Source organism: Eupeodes corollae, chromosome 2 (assembly GCF_945859685.1).
Source record: "Eupeodes corollae chromosome 2, idEupCoro1.1, whole genome shotgun sequence".
NCBI classification, from domain to species: Eukaryota; Metazoa; Arthropoda; class Insecta; order Diptera; family Syrphidae; genus Eupeodes; species Eupeodes corollae.
In genome coordinates this window covers 82,652,507-82,672,581 of record NC_079148.1, presented here as the reverse complement: position 1 = coordinate 82,672,581, position 20,075 = coordinate 82,652,507, and the positions used below count along the sequence as shown (strand labels likewise).

General features: G+C 34.2%; 1 protein-coding gene and 1 pseudogene across 2 annotated transcripts in view; both read left to right on the top strand.

Moving 5' to 3' along the window:
- The window catches only part of LOC129944606 (dynein light chain 1, cytoplasmic), an 82,173-nt gene extending 66,279 nt beyond the window's left edge, over nucleotides 1-15,894 (top strand). For both annotated transcript variants that reach the window (XM_056054148.1, XM_056054149.1), the window contains exon 3: nucleotides 15,251-15,894. In XM_056054148.1, coding sequence (XP_055910123.1) covers nucleotides 15,251-15,412 — 162 coding nt within the window. In that variant the 3' untranslated portion in view covers nucleotides 15,413-15,894. The remainder of the gene's footprint in view (nucleotides 1-15,250) is intronic.
- Nucleotides 15,895-16,043: 149 nt separating this feature from the next.
- Nucleotides 16,044-19,343, top strand: LOC129944604 (viral IAP-associated factor homolog; annotated as a pseudogene).
- The last annotated feature ends 732 nt before the right edge of the window (nucleotides 19,344-20,075 follow it).

The following is a 20,075-nucleotide window of genomic DNA, read 5'->3' as shown; positions in this document are numbered from 1 at the left end:
AAAATTTTGACATTTCTCGACGTTTCAAGGCCCCTAGAGTCGAAATAAAAGATTTTTAGAAAGATGTCTGTGCGTGCGTGTGTACGTACGTTTGTACGTCCGTACGTTCGCGACGTTTTTTTCGTAGTCCATAGCTCAAGAACCAGAAGAGATATCGACTTCAAATAAATTTTGTTATACAGATAATAAGGCAGAAAGATGCAGAAAGGGCTCTCAACAAAATTGCGTGGGTGGTTTTTTTACCATAGCAGTTTGAAAAAAAGGTGTAAATTTTGGTTAACCCTCAATATCTTACGAACCAAAAACGCTAGAGACTTGAATTAAATTTTATATAATATATTGTAACGTGATACCAAACAGGTATATTTTTTGAAAAAAATCAATATAACGGTTTTTTTTATAAATCAATAAAACTGAGAAAAAAAATTTGTCACCTGCAATATTTTACGGCTGAAATATGATTTCATTTCTAAAACAATTTTGTGCTACGAAGAATAATGTTTTTGACATATGATAAAATTTTGAGAAAAATCGAATTGACAGTTTTTTTTTATAAAAAATAAAAATCTAAAAAAAACATTACTCAAAGTTCGTAAAAATTGAATATGGATTCAAATATCTTTCCAAAAACTTGAAATTTAGGCTTCAAGCTTATTTTATCTTATAAGAAATAATGTTTTCAATATTTTAAAAAATGTTGAGAAAAATCGAATTGACAGTTTTTTTTACAAAAAATAAAAACCTACAAAAAAATGTATAAAAGTTTGTAAAAATTGATTTTCGACTCAAATATCTTTTCAAAACTTTGAGATAATAGGTTCTAACTAATTTTTTCTTATAAGAAATATTGTTTTCAATATTAAGACAATTTTTGAGAAAAATCTAATTTACAGTTTTTTTACAAAAAATAAAAACCTGAAAAAAAAATGTATAAAAGTTGGTAAACATTGATTTTCGACTCAAATATATTTTCAAAACTTTGAGATATTGGCTTTAATTTACTTTTATCTTTCAAAACATCTTGTTGTCAACATTCAGATAAAGTTTGAAAAAAAAAACGATTTGACAGTTTTTGTACAAAAAATTAAAAACCGAAAAAAAAATTAAACAGTGACAGTTTTTTTACAAAAAATAAAAACCTGAAAAAAATGTATAAAAGTTTGTAAAAAATGATTTTCGACGCAAATATCTTTTAAAAACTTTGAGATAATAGGTTCTAACTAATTTTTTCTTATAAGAAATATTGTTTTCAACATTAAGACAAATTATGAGAAAAATCGAATTGACAGTTTCAAAAATTTTAAATATTGGCTTCAAACTTATTTTATTTCAGAGAAAATATTGTTTTCAATATTCAGTAATTTTTATATAAAAATCCAACAGTCCGTTTTTTCATAAAAAATAAAATCTACAAAAAATAGTGCGCAAAGTTGGTAAAACTACATATAGACAAACTTTTAAGCAAGACAAATCGACAGACGGGATGGGAAGTTATCAGTGTGGGTCGCATCCCAGCCTCTTTTTTAGTATTATAATGAAAACGGCTTTTATTTAGTATTATTTACCTACCGAAACACACAGCGTCGTTGTTGAAGAAGCTGATGTGTACTCGCCTTTAATTATTACCAATCTTACCAATTTGTTGTAATATCTGAAGCATAGACGGAGCTGCTGTAGATGTCAAACTCACCAGCTGCGCTATCGCGGCCATTTCCTCATAGCGCTGTGTACTCGATAACTGCACGGTCGTGCTGAGGATCAGTGCAAATTTTTAAAAGTATTTTCAAGTTTGAATTATCATTTATTATGAGCGAAGCTAAAGATAAAATTAGTGATGACGAGCATTCGAGAAAAAGAAGCGACCCGTCGGAATCGTCACCGTCTTCTTCCGAAAGTGATGGCGTCGCTTCACCTGCTCCAAATAAAAGAAAGAAAAACATGTCCAAACACGTTTCTTCTATGGATCAACGGGTAAATGATCTAACGGACCGGGTTTGTCAGCTTTCGCAGTATGTAAGTATGCTTTTACCACAGGACATTATGACACCCAACCAGCCGAGTACCTCCTCCTTCTTATATAATCCAGAAAGTTCACGGAGAACTTTAGACCTGGGTGAGTTGCATACGGAATGCGATTCTAATTTAGTTCAGCCAGCTAAAAAAGAAAAACTGAAAGAGATAGTGCAATTGCAGCACTTTGGTTTGCCTACTTGGAGGAGCGTCAGGTATTCTGAAGCTATACAATCAGCTGCAACCCCGGGTTTTGTGGAACTAAAAGTGAACGATGAGTTATGTACTTTTACTCCAAAGCTAGTCCACATCCAGAGTAGAAGAAACGCAGTTGATAGTAGAGTGGGTTCTCGAAAGCATTACAAGTATAATCATAAAGACCCGAAAGTAAACAACTCAATAAGGGACAAGGCATAAAGTTTAATTCTTCCTTTCGTTCCAAAGAACACGACAGAGACAACAAATGATTCAGGTTCAACTTTCAGAGGGGGTCAGTTGCAAGTTTACCAAGAAAGCTGAAAGGATTTGGGAGCAAACTCTTTTATTTTAAAGACTATTTCAGAAACAAGAATCCCGTTTTGCAAAAAACCCGAGCTACTCGGTTCAAGTTTGCAACAGAATTTTCAGACAAAATGGACTTGCAGATTAGAGATATCAAAAAACTAAAAATCTTAGAACCCCCTTCGGAAGTTGGACCAAGTTTCCTTTCAAAAATGTTCTTAATAAGGAAGTCGGATGGAGGTCTTCGTCTGATTTTCGACTTGCGAGCCCTAAATTGTTACGTGAATGTAAAAACATTCAAACTAATTTCTCACTCTGCGATTCCAGAGTTTTTGCAACCAAGAAATTGGATGCAGAGATTAATGGAGAAGGAAAAGCTCCTTCAACTGACTTGTCTGCCGTTCGGCCTTGCTTCGGCTCCAAGAGTGTTTTCAGCACTAACTTGCTGGATCGCCGAGATCCTACGCAAAAGAGGTATGCGAGTGTTAGTTTATTTGGACGACTTCCTTTTAGTAAATCAGGACCCCTCCAAACTAGAAACACAGGTTGCGGAAACCGTTCGAATTCCAGATGAACTTGGCTGGGAGATAAATTTCAAAAAATCAGTCCTTATTCAAAGTCAAGAATTGGAGTATCTTGGAATTACTTGGAACACTTTCAAAAACATTATGTTCCTGCCAGTCAAAACAGTGGAGAAGATTCTATCTTCTCTTCAGGTAATGTCAAATTTAAAGTGTTGCAATCTGCATCGGCTACAGCAAATCCTGGGACATTAAATTTCGCCAGTTTTGTAGTACCCAATAGTCGACTCCATTCTCGTTACCTTCAGATTTTTTCAAGGCAGCACAACAAAACGTCCGAGACAAAAACTCATCATCCCTCGGAGGGCTCTGAAAGAGATAGATTGGTGGCTCCAAGCATTAACGAAGGACGAGTTAATACACAAAAAAGAAGTGACACATTTTTTGGCAATGGATGCTTCAGATACAGGATAGGGTGCTCATCTGAATAAAACAGTCTTATCTGGTCAGTGGTCGAAAGATCAGAAAAAATGGATCCGCATTTTATCTTCCGGGAAGATACAACGGAACAGCCGACAGATTGTCAAGAGGTCGTCAGACGCCGGAATGGCATCTTCTACCCTAAGCAAGTGCAGTAGTTTTCAAAAAGTGGGGAATCTTAGAGATAGATCTCTTTGCTTAAAAAGAAGAGCGCCCCCTTTGTAATTCAAAACCTGCGGAAGGAAGTAGATTGGTCTGCCGAAGAAAAGAATTTATTGAGTAAAGGATGGAGAAATTCTACACTTAAAATCTGTTCTCCTGCTATCAAGAGATGGCTTCTTTGGTGCGAATAAGTTGGAATCAATCCTAGATCTTCTAAGGGTTCTAGCTTAGCGAGATATTTGGCCAATCTCTACCTAAAGGATAAATTTGCTTCCAGTACTATCCTTGTGCACAAGTCTGCGATTCCAACCTTTTGTGATCCAGCGTTAACAAACGACTTTTTTGTACGGCGTATTTTAAGAGCTATCTGTTCTTCTCAACCACCTTCCGAGAAACCACCCATATGGGATCCAAGGTGCTTGTTTAATTGGTTAGCGGAGAATGAGTTTAAAAACGAAAACTTATTTGAGGCCTCGAGGCGAAAAGCTTCCATTCTACTTTTAGCGTCAGTTAGAAGAGTTCATGACCTCACACTACATAGAGAATGATGGCAATATAATTTTGCATCCCTCATTCGGATCTAGAACTGATTCAGCCAGACACAGATAGTCTAGTTTTTAGTTAATTTGCCATGAAAATAAGAATGTCTGTCCTGTTTTTGGATAAAACAGTTGAATAGACTCTCTCAAGCTAGGAGGGCTCTCCAGGGTAACTTAGATAGCTTGTTCATAAGTATTCATGGACCGGTAAAGCCGGCATCAAGAATAGTAATTGGAAGCTGGATTCGCACTATCTTAAAAGATGCGGGCGTTGGTGCTCCTCCAGGAAGTTCCATAGCAGCAGTTGCTTCTTTGGTCACAATGAGAGGTAGCCCCATTTTAATCGAGTCGTATTCCACATTAACGAATGCTTTTCCAAGCACGGGCACTGTAATGTCACCATACGCCTTAAGAACAATGCCTGCCGGCTGCAGCTGGTTACATTGCAACTTTAAATTGCTCTCTGCTAACCATGGAGCACGAAGCCCCAGTATCCACTAAGAAATCCATAAACCGATCATTATTTTAAGTTTTAAAATCATTTTATTCCCTTTCGGACTGGCTGACTTTGCAAAATATTCGTATCGTGTGCCGTTTCACTTTGTTTGTCTAAATCTAAAACGTTAATAAAATCCATCATGTGACTGTCAATTGACTCCATATTTTCCGTTTTTTTTCGACCCGTTAACAGACTGTCTATTGCGACAGCGATTCCCACGATAAGAATGCTTGTTTCTTTTTTTATTTCTACTACCCGTTAAACAAACTGAGGCGATATGACCAGTACCGTTGCAACTATAACAGTCCGCATTACGAAATTTACAACTGTCTCTATTGTGGCTTACCCCACACCGCGGACACGATTTAACTGGCTCCGTTATTTGACCGCTACTTTTACCTCTACTTTCACTCATCGGACGATTTTTACGCATTTAATTTGCGTCTATACGAAAAATTTCTTGCTGTTGAGTACTTTGCCCTTTTACATTTTTAAGGACACGGTGTTTTTCGTGGCTTCATAAGATTCTGCTATCAAAAGTACATCTTCCAGAGTAGGGTTTGGCTTTTGGAGAGATGCCGTACGGACAGCATCGTGGGGAGTATTGATGATTATGGTATCCCGCAGCAGTTCATCAACAAATTCTCGCTTGCATTCTGGTTTGGAACAGATATACTTACAATTGCGGGATAAGCCACGTAGCTCAGTTACCCAATCTGCATAGCTTTGGCCTTCCCCCGTTTTTTCCTGAAAAAACTTATATCGAGCTGCCAATATGTGAACGTTGCGTTTAAAATGTTCAGACTTATAAATAAAAATAAGTATAATAAAATAAAGTAAGTATTGGTAGTATAATATATGGATTTAATGATGATTGTTCGGCGGTGGGACTTCGACTGGGCTCCCCAAGTAATCGTCGAATAATTGTCACATCCACATTAGTGTACGTACAATGTTTACGGTTGCAAGCTGTCATAAGGGATTTCGTATACTACAGTGCTCCTCCAGGAAGTTTCAGAGCAGCGGTTGCTTCATTGGGTTGGCTAGAGAACCAACAATTAGATGAAATTTTATCAAGAGGAAACTGGAGTGCTGAGAATACGTTACGGGAGCATTACTGCAGAGAGATAAGTTCAAATACTCACCTAAGTTCAACTTTTCTTTTTAAAAACTTTAAGCCAATATAATTATAAAATGTTAAGTTATGTTATATGATAGTCACGGAGACATTTAAGTTATAGTAATTAAAAATGAATTTCTTCATTTGTCATTAATTGAATTATTTATAAAAAAAAAAATATTAATCATAGCGTTGTTGGTAAACACCAGCAGATAACAGACAGGTCTTCAACAACGAAGCTGTGTGTTTCGGTAGGTTAATAACATGTCAGTTTTACACTAAAATAAAACCGATATTATTTGCCGCAAAACACACAGCGTCGGAGCAAGTTCCTTGCTGGTGAAGACACTATGAGGAAATGGCCGCGATGGCGCTGCTGGTGAGTTTGACATCTACAGCAGCTCCGTCTATGCTTCAGATATTACAACAGAATTGGTAATAATTAAATTTAAAAAAAACGACGCTGTGAGTTTTGCGGCAAATAATATCGGTTTTATTTTAGTGTAAAACTGATATTATTACTTGAATATATCCATATGTACCATCTTTCCAGCAAATGTGGGCATTGGTGTTGGTTTTAATTCTTGTTTAACCGGATGTCGCTCATACTTTGTTGTATGGCATATTCTGCATGTGTTAGTGATCTCTTTGCAAGTTTGTCTGAGGTTAGGCCAAAAATAGATTTTTAATATTTCTTCTGCATTGTTTATCGCGTTTCGATGGGCACGGTTATGTGTTTCGATAGAAATTCGAATTTTTTCATCTACGTCGGTTATATCTTGTAGCAAGTTTCTTGCGATTAAAATTTTATAATTTTCAAAGTGTTTAAAGCTTTGTTCGTCGATTTTTATCGCATTTGTACGTGTTGGACTTAAAATCTTTTTCAGTTCTGAAATGGCGAACTTGATATCTTTATAAGAGATCGTGTGGCGTACATGGTCTTTATGGATATTTTCCGTGACTGTACTTTGGTCGTTAGTTAAAATGGGTTTCATGATTATTTGGTTATGAAATGAATTTAAAGGGTTTGGCACGCATTTAAGTATTTTAAATGGTGAGTTATCAAATGAATGTACAGAGTCTTCGATTTTTGTGTTCATGTTTAATTGTTGGGTACGTGACAAAGCGTCGGCTACAACATTTTGGTGGCCTGGTTTATACATTAATTTGGCACCGTATTCTTTTATGAGATTTTTCCATCTCTTAAGTTTTGCATATGGATTCTTTTCAGATATCGCAAAGATTAATGACTGATGGTCAGTATATATAGTTAAATCAGCTATACCGTATAGGTGATTCCTTAATTTTTGTAATGCCCATATTATGGCTAAAAGTTCTTTTTCGTTAGTCGAATATGCTTGTTCTGTCTCATTAAGAGTACGGGAAATACAAGTTATTGGGTGTCTTTCTTGTGAAAGTACGGCTCCTATTGCAAAATTACTTGCGTCAGTTGTAAGCTCGAAAGGCTTATTTAAATCTGGTTGGAAGAGTTCTACCTGTTCCATTAATTTATTTTTTAATATTTGTATTGCTTTTAAGGCTAATTTATCATTTTCTATATTTAATTTTACTTTCTGGCTTTAATTCTTTTTTACCATACCATTGTCTCCTTTTAAATGAGCCGTCAGGGGTTTGGCTATTTGGGCGAAATTCTGTATGAATTTTCTTTAGTAGCTAGCTAGCCCGAGGAATGATCGTAATTCTGTGGTTGTGTGGTTGGTACTGGATACTCGCTCATAGTTGCGATCTTGGCGGGATCCACCGTCACTCGATTACTTTTAATCACATGTCCCAGATATTCCACTGAATCTTTGAAGAAATGAGATTTCTCTTGTGATATTTTCATATTTGCATTATGCAAGGCGTTTATTATAGTGCGAATATGTTCCCTATGTTCTTCAGGTGTGGAAGAGTATATTAACACATCGTCTATGTAGATGTACGCAAATTTGCCAATATATTCCCTTAGTATATCGTCAACACATCTTTGAAATATACTTGGAGCATTTTTGAGACCGATTCGTAAGAATTCATATTTAGCCCCATTAACAGCGAATGCTGTTTTTTCTCTATCAGACTCTTTTATTTTAATCTGGTGAAAACCGGATTCAAGATCTATAGTGGAGAATATTTTTGCTTTACCTAAGTTTTGGATAGTCATGTTCACGTCAGGAATTGGGTATCTATCTGTAATTGTATGTAAATTCAGTTTCTGAAAATCAATTACCATTCGCCGTTTAGGCCTCCCTTGTTCATCGATACCTTTCTTGGGAACAGTCCAAATAGGTGAATTATATGGAGATTTACTTGGTTGTATAATCCCATCCTTCAGTCAGTTTTCTACCTCTTTATTGACAAATTCATTGTCAGCGAACGGATATGGATATTGTTTAGTCCAAATCGGTTCTTCATTATTTGTGCGAATAGTCGCTTCAATTGTGGTTGTGAAAGGAAGTGTTTCACGAATATTATTATTCTTATTCATTAATTGCTCTATTTCATATTTATAATAATCTGAATCGTTTGTAAAATGGATTGTTTGAGGTAATTTTTCCTCATAAAATAATTTATATTCAAAAAGATCTATTTTACCTTTTATTAATCTAAGACCTTGTTCTCCCAAAATTAAATCAAAATCAACTTATTCATCAATTTCATAGAAATCTATCTCGTAGCCAAAAATGTTCATTTTCTTTTTGTATCTAATAATTGACATACCGTGAAGAGTTTTTGTTCTTAAAGGTTCAATTTCTACTCTAATACCAATTTCACATTTGTTACTAATATAATTATTTGTGGCACCCGAATCCACTAAAATATCTACGGATTTACCTGTAGTACGACATTTTCTTACAAGACATGGTAAACCCTTTATTCGTCTTAAAAAGTACACTCAGACCTATAATTTTGATCGTATTGCTTAGATTTATTGCTTACCAACTCATCTTCCATTCTGCCTGTTTCTAGTTGATTCACTCGTTGAAATTTTCTGTTGCGATCGGAGACTTCTCTTTCTCGTTTCAATGCATTGCCTGGTGGATCATATTGTTGTTGTCTTGGTGAATTATATCTTTGGAAGTTGTTGTTATAGTTCTTCTGTTGCTTAAAAGGATTCTTCTGTCTGAAAGCTGATGTATCGGTTTCCATTGCGTTTGGATGTTGTGGGTTCACATAGTTCTGCACTTGTGCTTGTATATTTGGTTTATATCGGTTTTTTTCTGGTATATGTTGGAAATTGTTATGTGATTGTGGTTGTCTTCGTTCGAGATTTACTTGAGATGTTGAACGGGGTGTGGCCTAGGTGATGACTGGTCAGTATTTATTTCTGCCATGTTGTCATGTTGTATTGTGATTGCTATTGCATATGCTCTTTCCAAAGTACTTGGATTGGAATATAAAGTTATTTTTATGAATGACGAATTTATATTCGTTGAGAAGGTACGAATCGCTTCTTCGTTGGCCATTTGTTCTTGGACACGTTTTTCTTCTTTTTTGGATAGCACCAAATTTAGAGCGTAGTTTATTTTATCATAAAGTTCTGATAATGTTTACCTTCCTTGTTTTATATTTTTAAGTTCGTTCATTAGAACGTAAAGAGGTCTGCTATCTGCGTAAGTATAGTCCAGGCGATTTATTATAGCTTCAAAATTATTTATTGTATTTTGATTCACTAGTACATTTGCTGCTTCACCTTGTATTTTTGTTTTAATCAACATGAGGGCTTCATAATAAGTATTTGAGTTCTGGATGTTTTCAAGTGGTTCCATAACATCTGTAACGTATTTCCTCCATGCTCAGTATTTCCACTAAATACTGGTGTATTTTTAAAAGGTCCCGAACTCACTTCTTTTGGATCTTTATATTCAGATTTTACAGGTTTTAATATTTGTGTGGTGGTGACAGCTTTGAAAGCACCTTGTTGTGACAAGCGTAGGCTTTCTAATTCTGAATTTAATGTATCTGTTATATTTTTCCAGTAATTATCCTTTTCGGATTGCGTTTGTATGAACTGTTCGTTACTTCCTTGTAACTGTAGGTTTTCTTCATTTAGATTATTTTTAGTTTGTACTAAGGCTTGGATTTCAGCACGCAGTGCTGCAAGTTCCATAGTTGTCGCTATTTTATTATAATTTTTATTTGTTATTCCTTTAAGCTCGAAGTCTTTTTCTCCACAAGCTCGTTTACTCATTAATTTTTTTAAATACATAATTAATTTTTGCACTTATCACTAATTTTCACTGCTTTACTACACTTTAAGTAAAGACTTTCTTCGCAAGCGTATCTTCTATGCTAGATTTAACTTGACTCAAATCAATGAGGTTTGTTTGTTGGCAAAGATCCTTGTTTTTTTCAAAGGATCCCGGTTGAGCCCCCAGTTAATAACGATGGTTCGTTATGGATCCAAAAATATAACTTAGTATTAGCTTGGTATACTAATACTTTCTTCCATCTGCAATTCAAATAATGAGAAACTGCGATTGGAGTATAAAATACACGATTAAGTGTTACTTTATTAAGAGTTGTATTTCAAAGAACCACGATGATACTAAGGGGTATAGCTGTATGGTAACTTGCGCTTGTGTCTGTATCGTTGTGATTTCTGCAGTATTTATAGTGTTCTCCCTTGGTGCAGCGTGGGTGTCTGTTTGCTGAGACGCAAACGAATAGGTTGCTGCTCCGTTCTTGAGTCCGCCTTCAAAAGTTTTGTTGTTGTCTGGTAGTGCCTCATTTTATTGAACCTCAACTCGATTTTCAGTTATTTCCCAAGGTACGGAGATGTGGTTTGCTGCTTGTTTTGATGTCCCGGATTTTTTGCACGGAAAGAAGCTGCTTCATGTTATTGCTCTCCTTCTATCTGCGAGATTTTGTTCCGTTATTGTAGATAAGTCAGGGAATTAGTTCAAGAATAACTCCCTCATTTTTGCCCTATAGAGATGCATTTCCGTTCTAATATTTGTTGAAATGTAGTAGGACCTTATAACTGATTGATTCATTTCTACAGTCCATTTTATACGTTGTCTAGGTAGACCTGCTACTGTGGTTGCCATGTTAGTACTAGGCAAAACACTTCGAGGTGAGGTTGTGCTCTTTGTGGATTTTCGAATTCTGGGCCATTGATGTGGGTTACTTCTTCGGGTATTCCTTAGTCTTTGCAGACAATGTGTACGGTTCTATTATACCTATATAATGGGTCCAACGATTAAACTTATGTGTTTCGGATGTATAATATTTCTAGTTAATAAGGGACGGAATATTATACAGATTTGTCCTTAGGCATATTAATAATAAATAAATTGAAAGCTTGTCAGATTCTCATCATAGTTAATTGTCCGAACTGTTTTATTAGTTTTTGAATATTATAATGCTCCGTAAATTCAGAGTTGATTTTAGCAACATCCGTGGGCTTAAAAGTAACTTCTGTGTCGCATATGTTCACAATGAAATAAATAGAACAGCTGAAGGTGAAGATTCCGATCATTTGGAATTTAATCTAAATAGGTATAGCTTAGTGCCATTATTCTTCTTTATTCTTCTTAACCATTAATTAGCTTTATATATATGTAAGAAATGATGTTGCATATCAACTTCACCCACAATATAGTTTGTGCTCTAACACAAGCACATCATCCACGCATGTTTTTTATATCGAAGTCCAAATCTGGACAGAAGTTCAACTTTCAACGAATTTGATGCTCTGTCCGCCTTCATCCAAAGAATTGTTGCCAATTATCCTCAATGTGAAATCGTCATTACGGGCAATTTCAATGTACACAATTGTTCTTGGCTTCGCTATTCTGGCCAGTCAACACTAGAAGGAAGGTATGTTGATGTCTTTGCTGAGTTAAATCCATTAACTCAGCTTGTCGATGAGCCAACTCAAATCCCTGACGTTGCAGGTCAATCCGCCAACACCCTAGATTTTTTATTACTTCTGACCCTAATAAATACACAATCAATGTATAATCGTCTCAAGGCACATCAGACCCTTGTATCGTATCTGCAAAATTCTCATGTATAAAAAAAACACAGTTAAAGAAAAAACTCTTATGAGAACCGTTTAGCAAAACGAGAAAGCCAACTGGGACGGTCTCAATATATTCTTCAGGAACTTTAACTGGTCACTATGCTTCCTCCATAGTGACGTGGATATGATTACAAATTTAATTCTTTGTGGATGAGACATTTTACACCGAATAGGTATAAAGCCAACCCCACTTAGCAAAACCGGAATAAGTTCAAACAAACTAGAAAGACTTGTAACGGCCATATTTAACGAAACAAATGTTTGCTGAACCAGAAATTAAGGCAAAAAATACTACAATGTTCAAAAGGTAGTACAAATTTCGGTCATTTGGAAAAAAAAGTACGAAACACCATGTCATCCTCGGTTCCAACGGTCGTCCACAATGACATTCCCTATGTAAGCTCGATTGATAAAGCCAATTTGCTTGCAGCACAGTTTGCTGTTAATTCGACGCTACCAGAGAGTGTCCTGAGTCCTCCTGTTCCTGAGAGCGTAAACAATTTTATGGGACAAATCTTCTTTCGCACTCATACAGTTGCAAGAGTACTGATAGTATTCCCCCTATTGTTCTAAAGAGTCGTTCTTTAACGCTGGAAAACCACTGCGTAATCTTTTCCTTCTTTCCTACTCTACAGGTCTCTTTCCGAGCGGATGGAAAACAGCATTTGTACAGCCTGTAATTAAAAAAGGCGAATCATCCTCCCCCTCTAACTCTCCTCCAATAGCACTTACGTCCCTTCTTTCCAAAGTCATGGAATTAATTATCAGCTTAAGAAATATCTCGAAGAATGGAAGCTTTTAATGACGAGCAGTATGGCTTTCGTAGCAATAGGTCCACTGGTGATCTCATAGTTTATCTCACCGAACAATGGAAACAAATTTTACATCGTTTTGGAAAAAGTAAGATTATAGCACTTGATATTTCAAAGGCATTTGATCTGGCACCAAGCTCTTATCGAAAATGCGTGCTTTTGGTATTGACGAATCCCTTCTTCGTTGGATTATAAATTACGTTTCTATTTCAACACAAGTTGTATGGGATGTTTTCAAGTCTGAAATGCATAAAATAAATGCTGGTGTTCCCCAGGTTTCCGTTTTGTCTCCGACTCTTCTTAATAATCATAAACGATCTCTTTGTCTGCCACTTTTAATCCATTAAACTGTTTCGCTGTAGACAGTACCTTCAGCTTTTCATATTCATTTGCACTTGCATCCAGGAAACTAATCAACTTTCAGTACTCGGTATATGTATTACAGATGACCTCTTATGGAATGATCACATATGCGATATTGTCAAAAATGCTGCTAGGTGCTTAGGATTTCTCCGGCGCACGGTGCAAGCTATTTTTCACACGTTCTAATCTGGCTGTTATTTAAAAAGCCTTCATTCGTCCAAAAGTTAAATATAACTCGCACATTTGAGCAGGTGCCCCTAAAACAAGTGTAAGTATTTTGGACAAGATCCAAAAAAGAGCTTTGAAAAAATGATAGGCGATAGAACTATAACCGAAACAATTACGTCGCTCGAACACCGCCGCAATGTTTCATGCCTTTTGTTGTTTTACCGATATTTTTATAAACAGTGTACTGTCGAAGTAGCCAGTTGCATTTGGAAAAAATCAATCTGTTACTGTTGATATTATTTAGTTGTGTTAATAAAAATGGACTAACTGGGCTCATTTTGCAAGAGAAAAGATGATTAAGTTTTACTATGTTTCCACCAAAGGCTTATCTCAGTTTAGATTAAATAAATCTTTTTGGTATTTCCACCACACAAGAAGATTTATAAATGATTAAGTATAATAGCACTTCCTAAAATGCAAATGATGTTTCGATGTGTGAAGTGCAAATGAGATAGTTTGATTCGTGTTAAACAATGAAGAACTAATTAGTTCAGCATCATATAAGAATATGCTATCTACTCCGTTTATATTTTTTTTTTTGTAATTTGATTAAAACAAAATTATATTTTTTGTACAAAAAGATGCAAATAAATAGACCATAATGCATTATCTGTTAAACTAACTTCTCCACACAGGTTTTTCTTCTCAAATTTTGACTCGACTCCGATCTTGGACGGGAAACGAGTCAAATTTAGCTCAACTCGATTCAAGTATATGAATTGAGGCGATCTTCAAGCTCGCTTCAACACCACATGTTAATGTAGTAGTCTACGAATAAACCTCCTCCTTGATGCAATTGTTAAATGAACTTTTTTTTATAGAACCGCAATTTCCAGATGTTTTCTTACCATTTCTTCTTGAAAATTGTGAAAATTTTATTATTAGTTTTAGTTGTTTTTTTTTGCTAAGTTAATTTTAACATTTGATTTTCACAAAACTTTCTTCTATTTGTGTTTCTTTAAATTATTATTCTGACAGATCTTCTCTCAGTTGTACCAATTTTTAAATACAAAAATCTGGCTACTGAGGATCGTTTTGTTAGCAATTTCTCACTGTACTATATATGGAATACCAAAAAACGCACTTAATGATGCAGACTTTACTGGTTATAATGAAATAGTCTTTCAAGTATGGTTTCATCTGCTCGGTCATACATATATTTTTATTGCGCATAGCTTAATCTTTGTATTAACTGCTAAAATTTTAATATCTTGAACCTTTTTGGACTGTAACAAAGTTTGCTCTTGATTCAGAATTATTTCGTAATTCCCACATTCTTAAAAAAAACACAACATAATTTGTAATGATAATGATTTTTTATTTAGTTGGCTGTACAAATTTTGAATAAGATTTTCAACCATTGTTTGTATAGTTTAAGATATTTATTATAGATTAACAACACGTACCTATCTTCAGGATACCATTGTTCGTTTTCGTTATTTCAAGAACCATTAAAGGGATCGATTTGGAAAAAAATTTACCGATAATAACTTTGGTTGAACTCACAAACTAATAACGCTAGCTATTTCAATAAATTTTAGATTGTATAATGTGATACCAAATTGTCATAATCTTAAAAAAATTTCAATTTGCTGTGTTTGTGTGTGTCAAATAAACAATTTTTCATACGGAATATTTTTCTAATGTTCTACTTCCAAAATAATTGTATGCAACGAAGAATAAAGTTTTTGACATGTGGTAAAATTTTGAGAAAAATAGATATTTCTTACAAAAATAAAATCTTAAAAAAAAGCTAGCTAAACTAAGCTGCAAAATTCGATTTTTGATCCAAGTATCCTTTCAAAAATTTCAGATTTTTCTTCAAACTAATATCATCTTATAAAAATGTTGTTTTCAACATTCAGCGAATTTTTTAAAAATCAGTCAGTTTTTTTTCATACAAATTGTGTACACGCTTTTTGTTTTTTAAACTGTATTTAATATTAACCTTACATTACATACCATGCATACGTTTTTTATTATTTTGCAGGATATAGCCGCATACATCAAAAAGGAATTTGACAAAAAGTACAACCCCACATGGCATTGTATTGTTGGCAGGAATTTTGGTTCATATGTGACTCACGAGACTCGTCATTTTATATACTTTTACTTAGGCCAGGTGGCCATTCTTTTGTTTAAGAGCGGTTAAAATAAATGCATTTTATTAATAACAAATACAAAACACATACAAATAGAAACATTTAAAAACCAAGGAGCACTACTACCTATTTTTTTTTTCCCAGACAGGAAGAGAACTACTCGTCTTGATTTTTCAAAAACGAGTTTTTGCTTCCCAACATTTTATGATTAATTGAATTTTGTTTTTATATTTGTCTAGCAAACTTTAAATAAATCCCTAAAGAATTTATAAATAAGCAACTAAATTTTAACTTTCCATCCACAATGAAATTATAAAAATATGAAATTAAAACAACTAAACTTTTTAATTATAATACAAAACTCAAAAAAATACAATTTACAAATACCTACACACCGAAAAGGCGGTAAAGAAAGTAATATCCATGTAAATGCAACTAATAAAAAAAATGTCCAAATTAGTAATATAATAAAGGAATAAAATATTTTGTATTCCTCAAAAAAGAAATACAAATAAAATTATTCTAAACTTAAGATGACATTTTTGCTGTGTTAAAAATATAACTTTTTGTCATCTGATAATACGAACAAAAAAGACAGCAATGTTAAAAAAATGCAAACTGAAATCAAGAATCACCCCTATCAAGTAAACCGATCGGAGAGGAATGATAATGTACGAATTTTGTATCATCGTAACCGTTCGAATACTCAAATCTCCAATTTTTGATGTACATACGTTCAAAATATAAAACTTTTGCGACGAACTACTTAAAAAGTAATAACGCATACAATTTCTTGCGAAGCGTGATTCCGATTTTCTGCTACAACAAAGGATTGTTGAAATTTATTCAGAATGCAAATCTTAAGAGGGATGGTAATGGTGTTGCATGGAAAAGAGTTGTAAGTTTTTTTTAAACATTTTTTTTTATTGAGATTACTTTTTAAGGAAAAAGAAATTGAAGTCAAAAGCAAAGCAAGCAGTAAAATGTTTCAAATTATAAAATGTCAAAATTATAAGATTATTTTTTCTCCGAATCCGTAAGCAAGAATCATCCGATCGGTTAAGGCGATAGAGTGTGAATATTTAAAATTATATTTAAACATACAAATATTGTGTTCTTTGTTTTAAAAATCTTGGAAAGGCTTATTATACCCTTTTATAATGGAATGTATTACCTTTTATTTATCCTTAAAAAGTTGTGTTCATGACACTTCTTATGGAGGCATAGTTCAAATAGGTTGAATTTAGTTATGTTTTGCTAACTAATTTTACATTCAAAATTCTTGTAAGTATAAATGTATAAAGATTTTTAATGAATCCATATAGTTATTTATATGTACATGTAATTATTAATTTTCATTGTTTCTTCTTATCTGCGTTTGAAAAATATTAAAATAAAAAAACACTTATTTTGTCGATAGAATAAACATATAAAAACGTGAAACTTAAAAACATTAACTTTAAGATAAAACATAAATAATAAATCTTAAGTATTGACAACTAACAGATTTCTTATTGAAAATAAATTAATTTTAAGGCCAATGACATAATGTGTGGTAATTAGCTAGATAGGATATGATGAATATTTATCTCGTTTCTGTGGTTGTTTAAGAAAATTAAGCACGAATTCATTTTTATAATATTTAAATTACCTTGAAAAATTTAATTAACTGACAAATTAATATCAAAAAATATGGTCTAAAGCTCAAGAGGAAAAATCATACAAATAAAATCAGAAGCTTAAAATCTGTAAAAACCAGGGGGCCAAAAAAGGTCAAGTGAACTTTAGAGTTTGTTTACCAAAATAAGAAAAAGCTAACTAAGCGACGGATAATTAAAATCAAAAAACAATTTGTGTTAGATTTTATGGAAGCGAGTGATTAATTAATTAATTAATTATAATTCTTGTAAAAAGTTCATTTTAGTTACGACCATATTTTTGTTTATTTATAACTTATTCGACATATATATTACCCGTGTCTTGTTGGAAAATCTATCCATAGTATAGTAGGATTTTACACGAATAACAAAAACAATATCCATAGTATGAATAACACCGATTAAAGTTAGAGTCATAGACACACCATATAAGGACCGGATACTTTCGTACGTTTTACCCTCCAACACCCATTTGTTTACATTGTTGTATTTGTAATTTTGACATTACGTCCATTTTGAAATGTGAAATCCAACAACAATTCGATGCGGTGCATTAACTTGTTTTGACAGTTTTTTTTGTTTTTATTAAATTGCTATGGTGAGAATTTTAGCTGTCAAATGACGCATTTGTTGTTTTGTTAATTTGTTTAAAAATGCAGGACCCAAATGAAGATTCCGAATGGAATGATGTCTTCCGTTCAAAAGGTATCCTTCCATCCATGCTCGAGAAAGCCATTGAGAAGCGAACTGGTGGTAAGCAGAAAAATATCGAAGACAGAAACATGGACGAATCTAAAGAGACTCCCAAGACGAAAGTTTTCGCGGGGAATATCGTCACAAACGAATGGCATAGATGCGAGCATTCGCAGACAAGGCTCTTTTCGGTTCAGTGTGGAAAATTTTCGGACAAGATTACGTCAACGAAGTGACCAAAGCTGGAGAAGGTATCTGGGTTGTGTTACATTTGTACACAAATGGTGTGCCGCTCTGTTCGCTCATACACCACCATATGCAACAGTTGGCCATAAAATTACCACAAATTAAGTTCCTTAACAGAGAAGCATCTGCCAACAGTGTTTACTATTTTGAAAGCCAAATGAGAAAGCAATTCATTGGTGCCTTGGAGCTTCGTGGTTAAAAATTGACCACCGATGAATTGGAATTCATGTTCGGTCAGTGTGGTTCAATCTAACGGAAATCAAGGAAGATTCCAAGCAACAAACTCGTGACAAAATGCTCAGCGACCTGGAATCCGTTGATTTCTATTGATTTCGCAATTAGGAAGAAATATTGTTAGATTTTTAATATTTATTTTTGTGTTCAAATGAATTTTTATATATTCAAATAATAATAAAAAAGAAAATGGAACCATAGGTTCCACGAACAATAAAAAGCCAAATATAAATTTTAATAGTGTTTTATTAACTCTGAGTCAGCCAAAAAAAATTAATGAAAAAATGCTTAAACATTTTTAATAGAAAAAAAAATTATAACTCACGTGTTCTATTAAGTTTTTTGATTTTTACTAAAAAGTGTGAATGCAAAGTTCTTACTCACACTTCAAGGATTCCAGGAAGGTATAAACCATTCCTGCAGGTTCACTATTGTTCCAAGGACACGACCAAATGAATTCCAATGTTTACATTTTCGATAGGAAAATACGAACATTGGAACTCACTTGGAGGTGTTCTATAACCGAATTACACTTTTTTGTGTTTTTCTAGTTTAGATGCGCGAAAGAGTTAAAACTTAAAATGAATTTAAATGTTGACGACGATACGATGTCGACATTTATTTTTGTTTTGAATGTTCTCGACGAACTAAGCTGTCAGAATGACAGGAGGGGAGTTTTAGAATGATGGGAAATTTAGAGTTATACGAGTCGCAAGTTTTTTTTTTTTGGGAAGCGTTCGCAAAGTATAGTCTGAGAGCGGGAGAAAAAGATTTTCGTTAGGGTGAGGGAATGAGAATCGAATATTCGATTCCGATATCTCACGATTGAACGGTTCGAATGAGTTTGCTGAATCTTCTCTGGTATCAATGTACTAAATGGATAGGTTGAGGGGTTTGAAGGGAAAGTTTTTTTTTTTTCAAGAAAAACCTTCAAAGCTACAACAAGGGCATTTGATACATGCAGTGAAGACCGGTAGAAATCTTAAATTTGAAAACCATTTCAAGTTGACTGAACATTCAGCATTTTTTTTTATATATCTGAGTGAATCAAATATTTCATTATATACTTACGAGGAAATTGTGGAATCCCAGGATAAATCCAGGAATTTCGGAGAAAAATTCCAATTTTCCGACCGAAGAGGCACAGGCGCTCAGCAAATTGGAAATTATAGAAATCGCCTAAAAGTATACCTCATCGAGCAAGGAATTTCAAAGTGCTCATTTCTCAAATTATTGAGGATCGTCTAGGCGACGTACCGTCGTTCTTTGTCTTCCAAACAGTGAAGAAGTTCCAGTGATTATATTTATTTCAAAGTTAAATAAGTTCAATAGTTTTATTAAAACTAAAGTTGGCTAGTTGCCACTGTATTATATAACAGATCGGTAGCCTAGTGGAAGTGGCGTCCGCATCAGTCGTTATTTGACTTCCAGCGAGTGAAGAAGTGTACATTAATCTTTTTTCAATTTGCAATTTAAATTTAAAAGTGTAGAGCATTTGCTAAGTTGGCATTGTGCCGCAGTTTTTATTAACTAATCGGTAGACTAGTGGAGGTGGCGTCCGAACACGTCAGTCGTTCTTTGACTTTCAGAGAGATAACAAGTGTTTCAGCAGTTAATTTTTAATTAAATCAAGTGCATTTGTAGTGTTTGGCAGTTAAGTAGACAGTTTGCCACTGTTTAAAACAACAAATCGGTAGCCCAGTGGAGGTGGCGTCTGCAGCAACTCCAAACAAACGAAAAAAACAGAGACGTACTCATGACAGCGCAAATAGATCCAGAGGAAGCCATCTTTGACGATGACTTTTACATAATTGAAGATCCGAAGGAAAAAGTGGAGGCGGTGGGAGCTGCTTTCCAGCAAGTGTATAAGGTGAATGTAAGC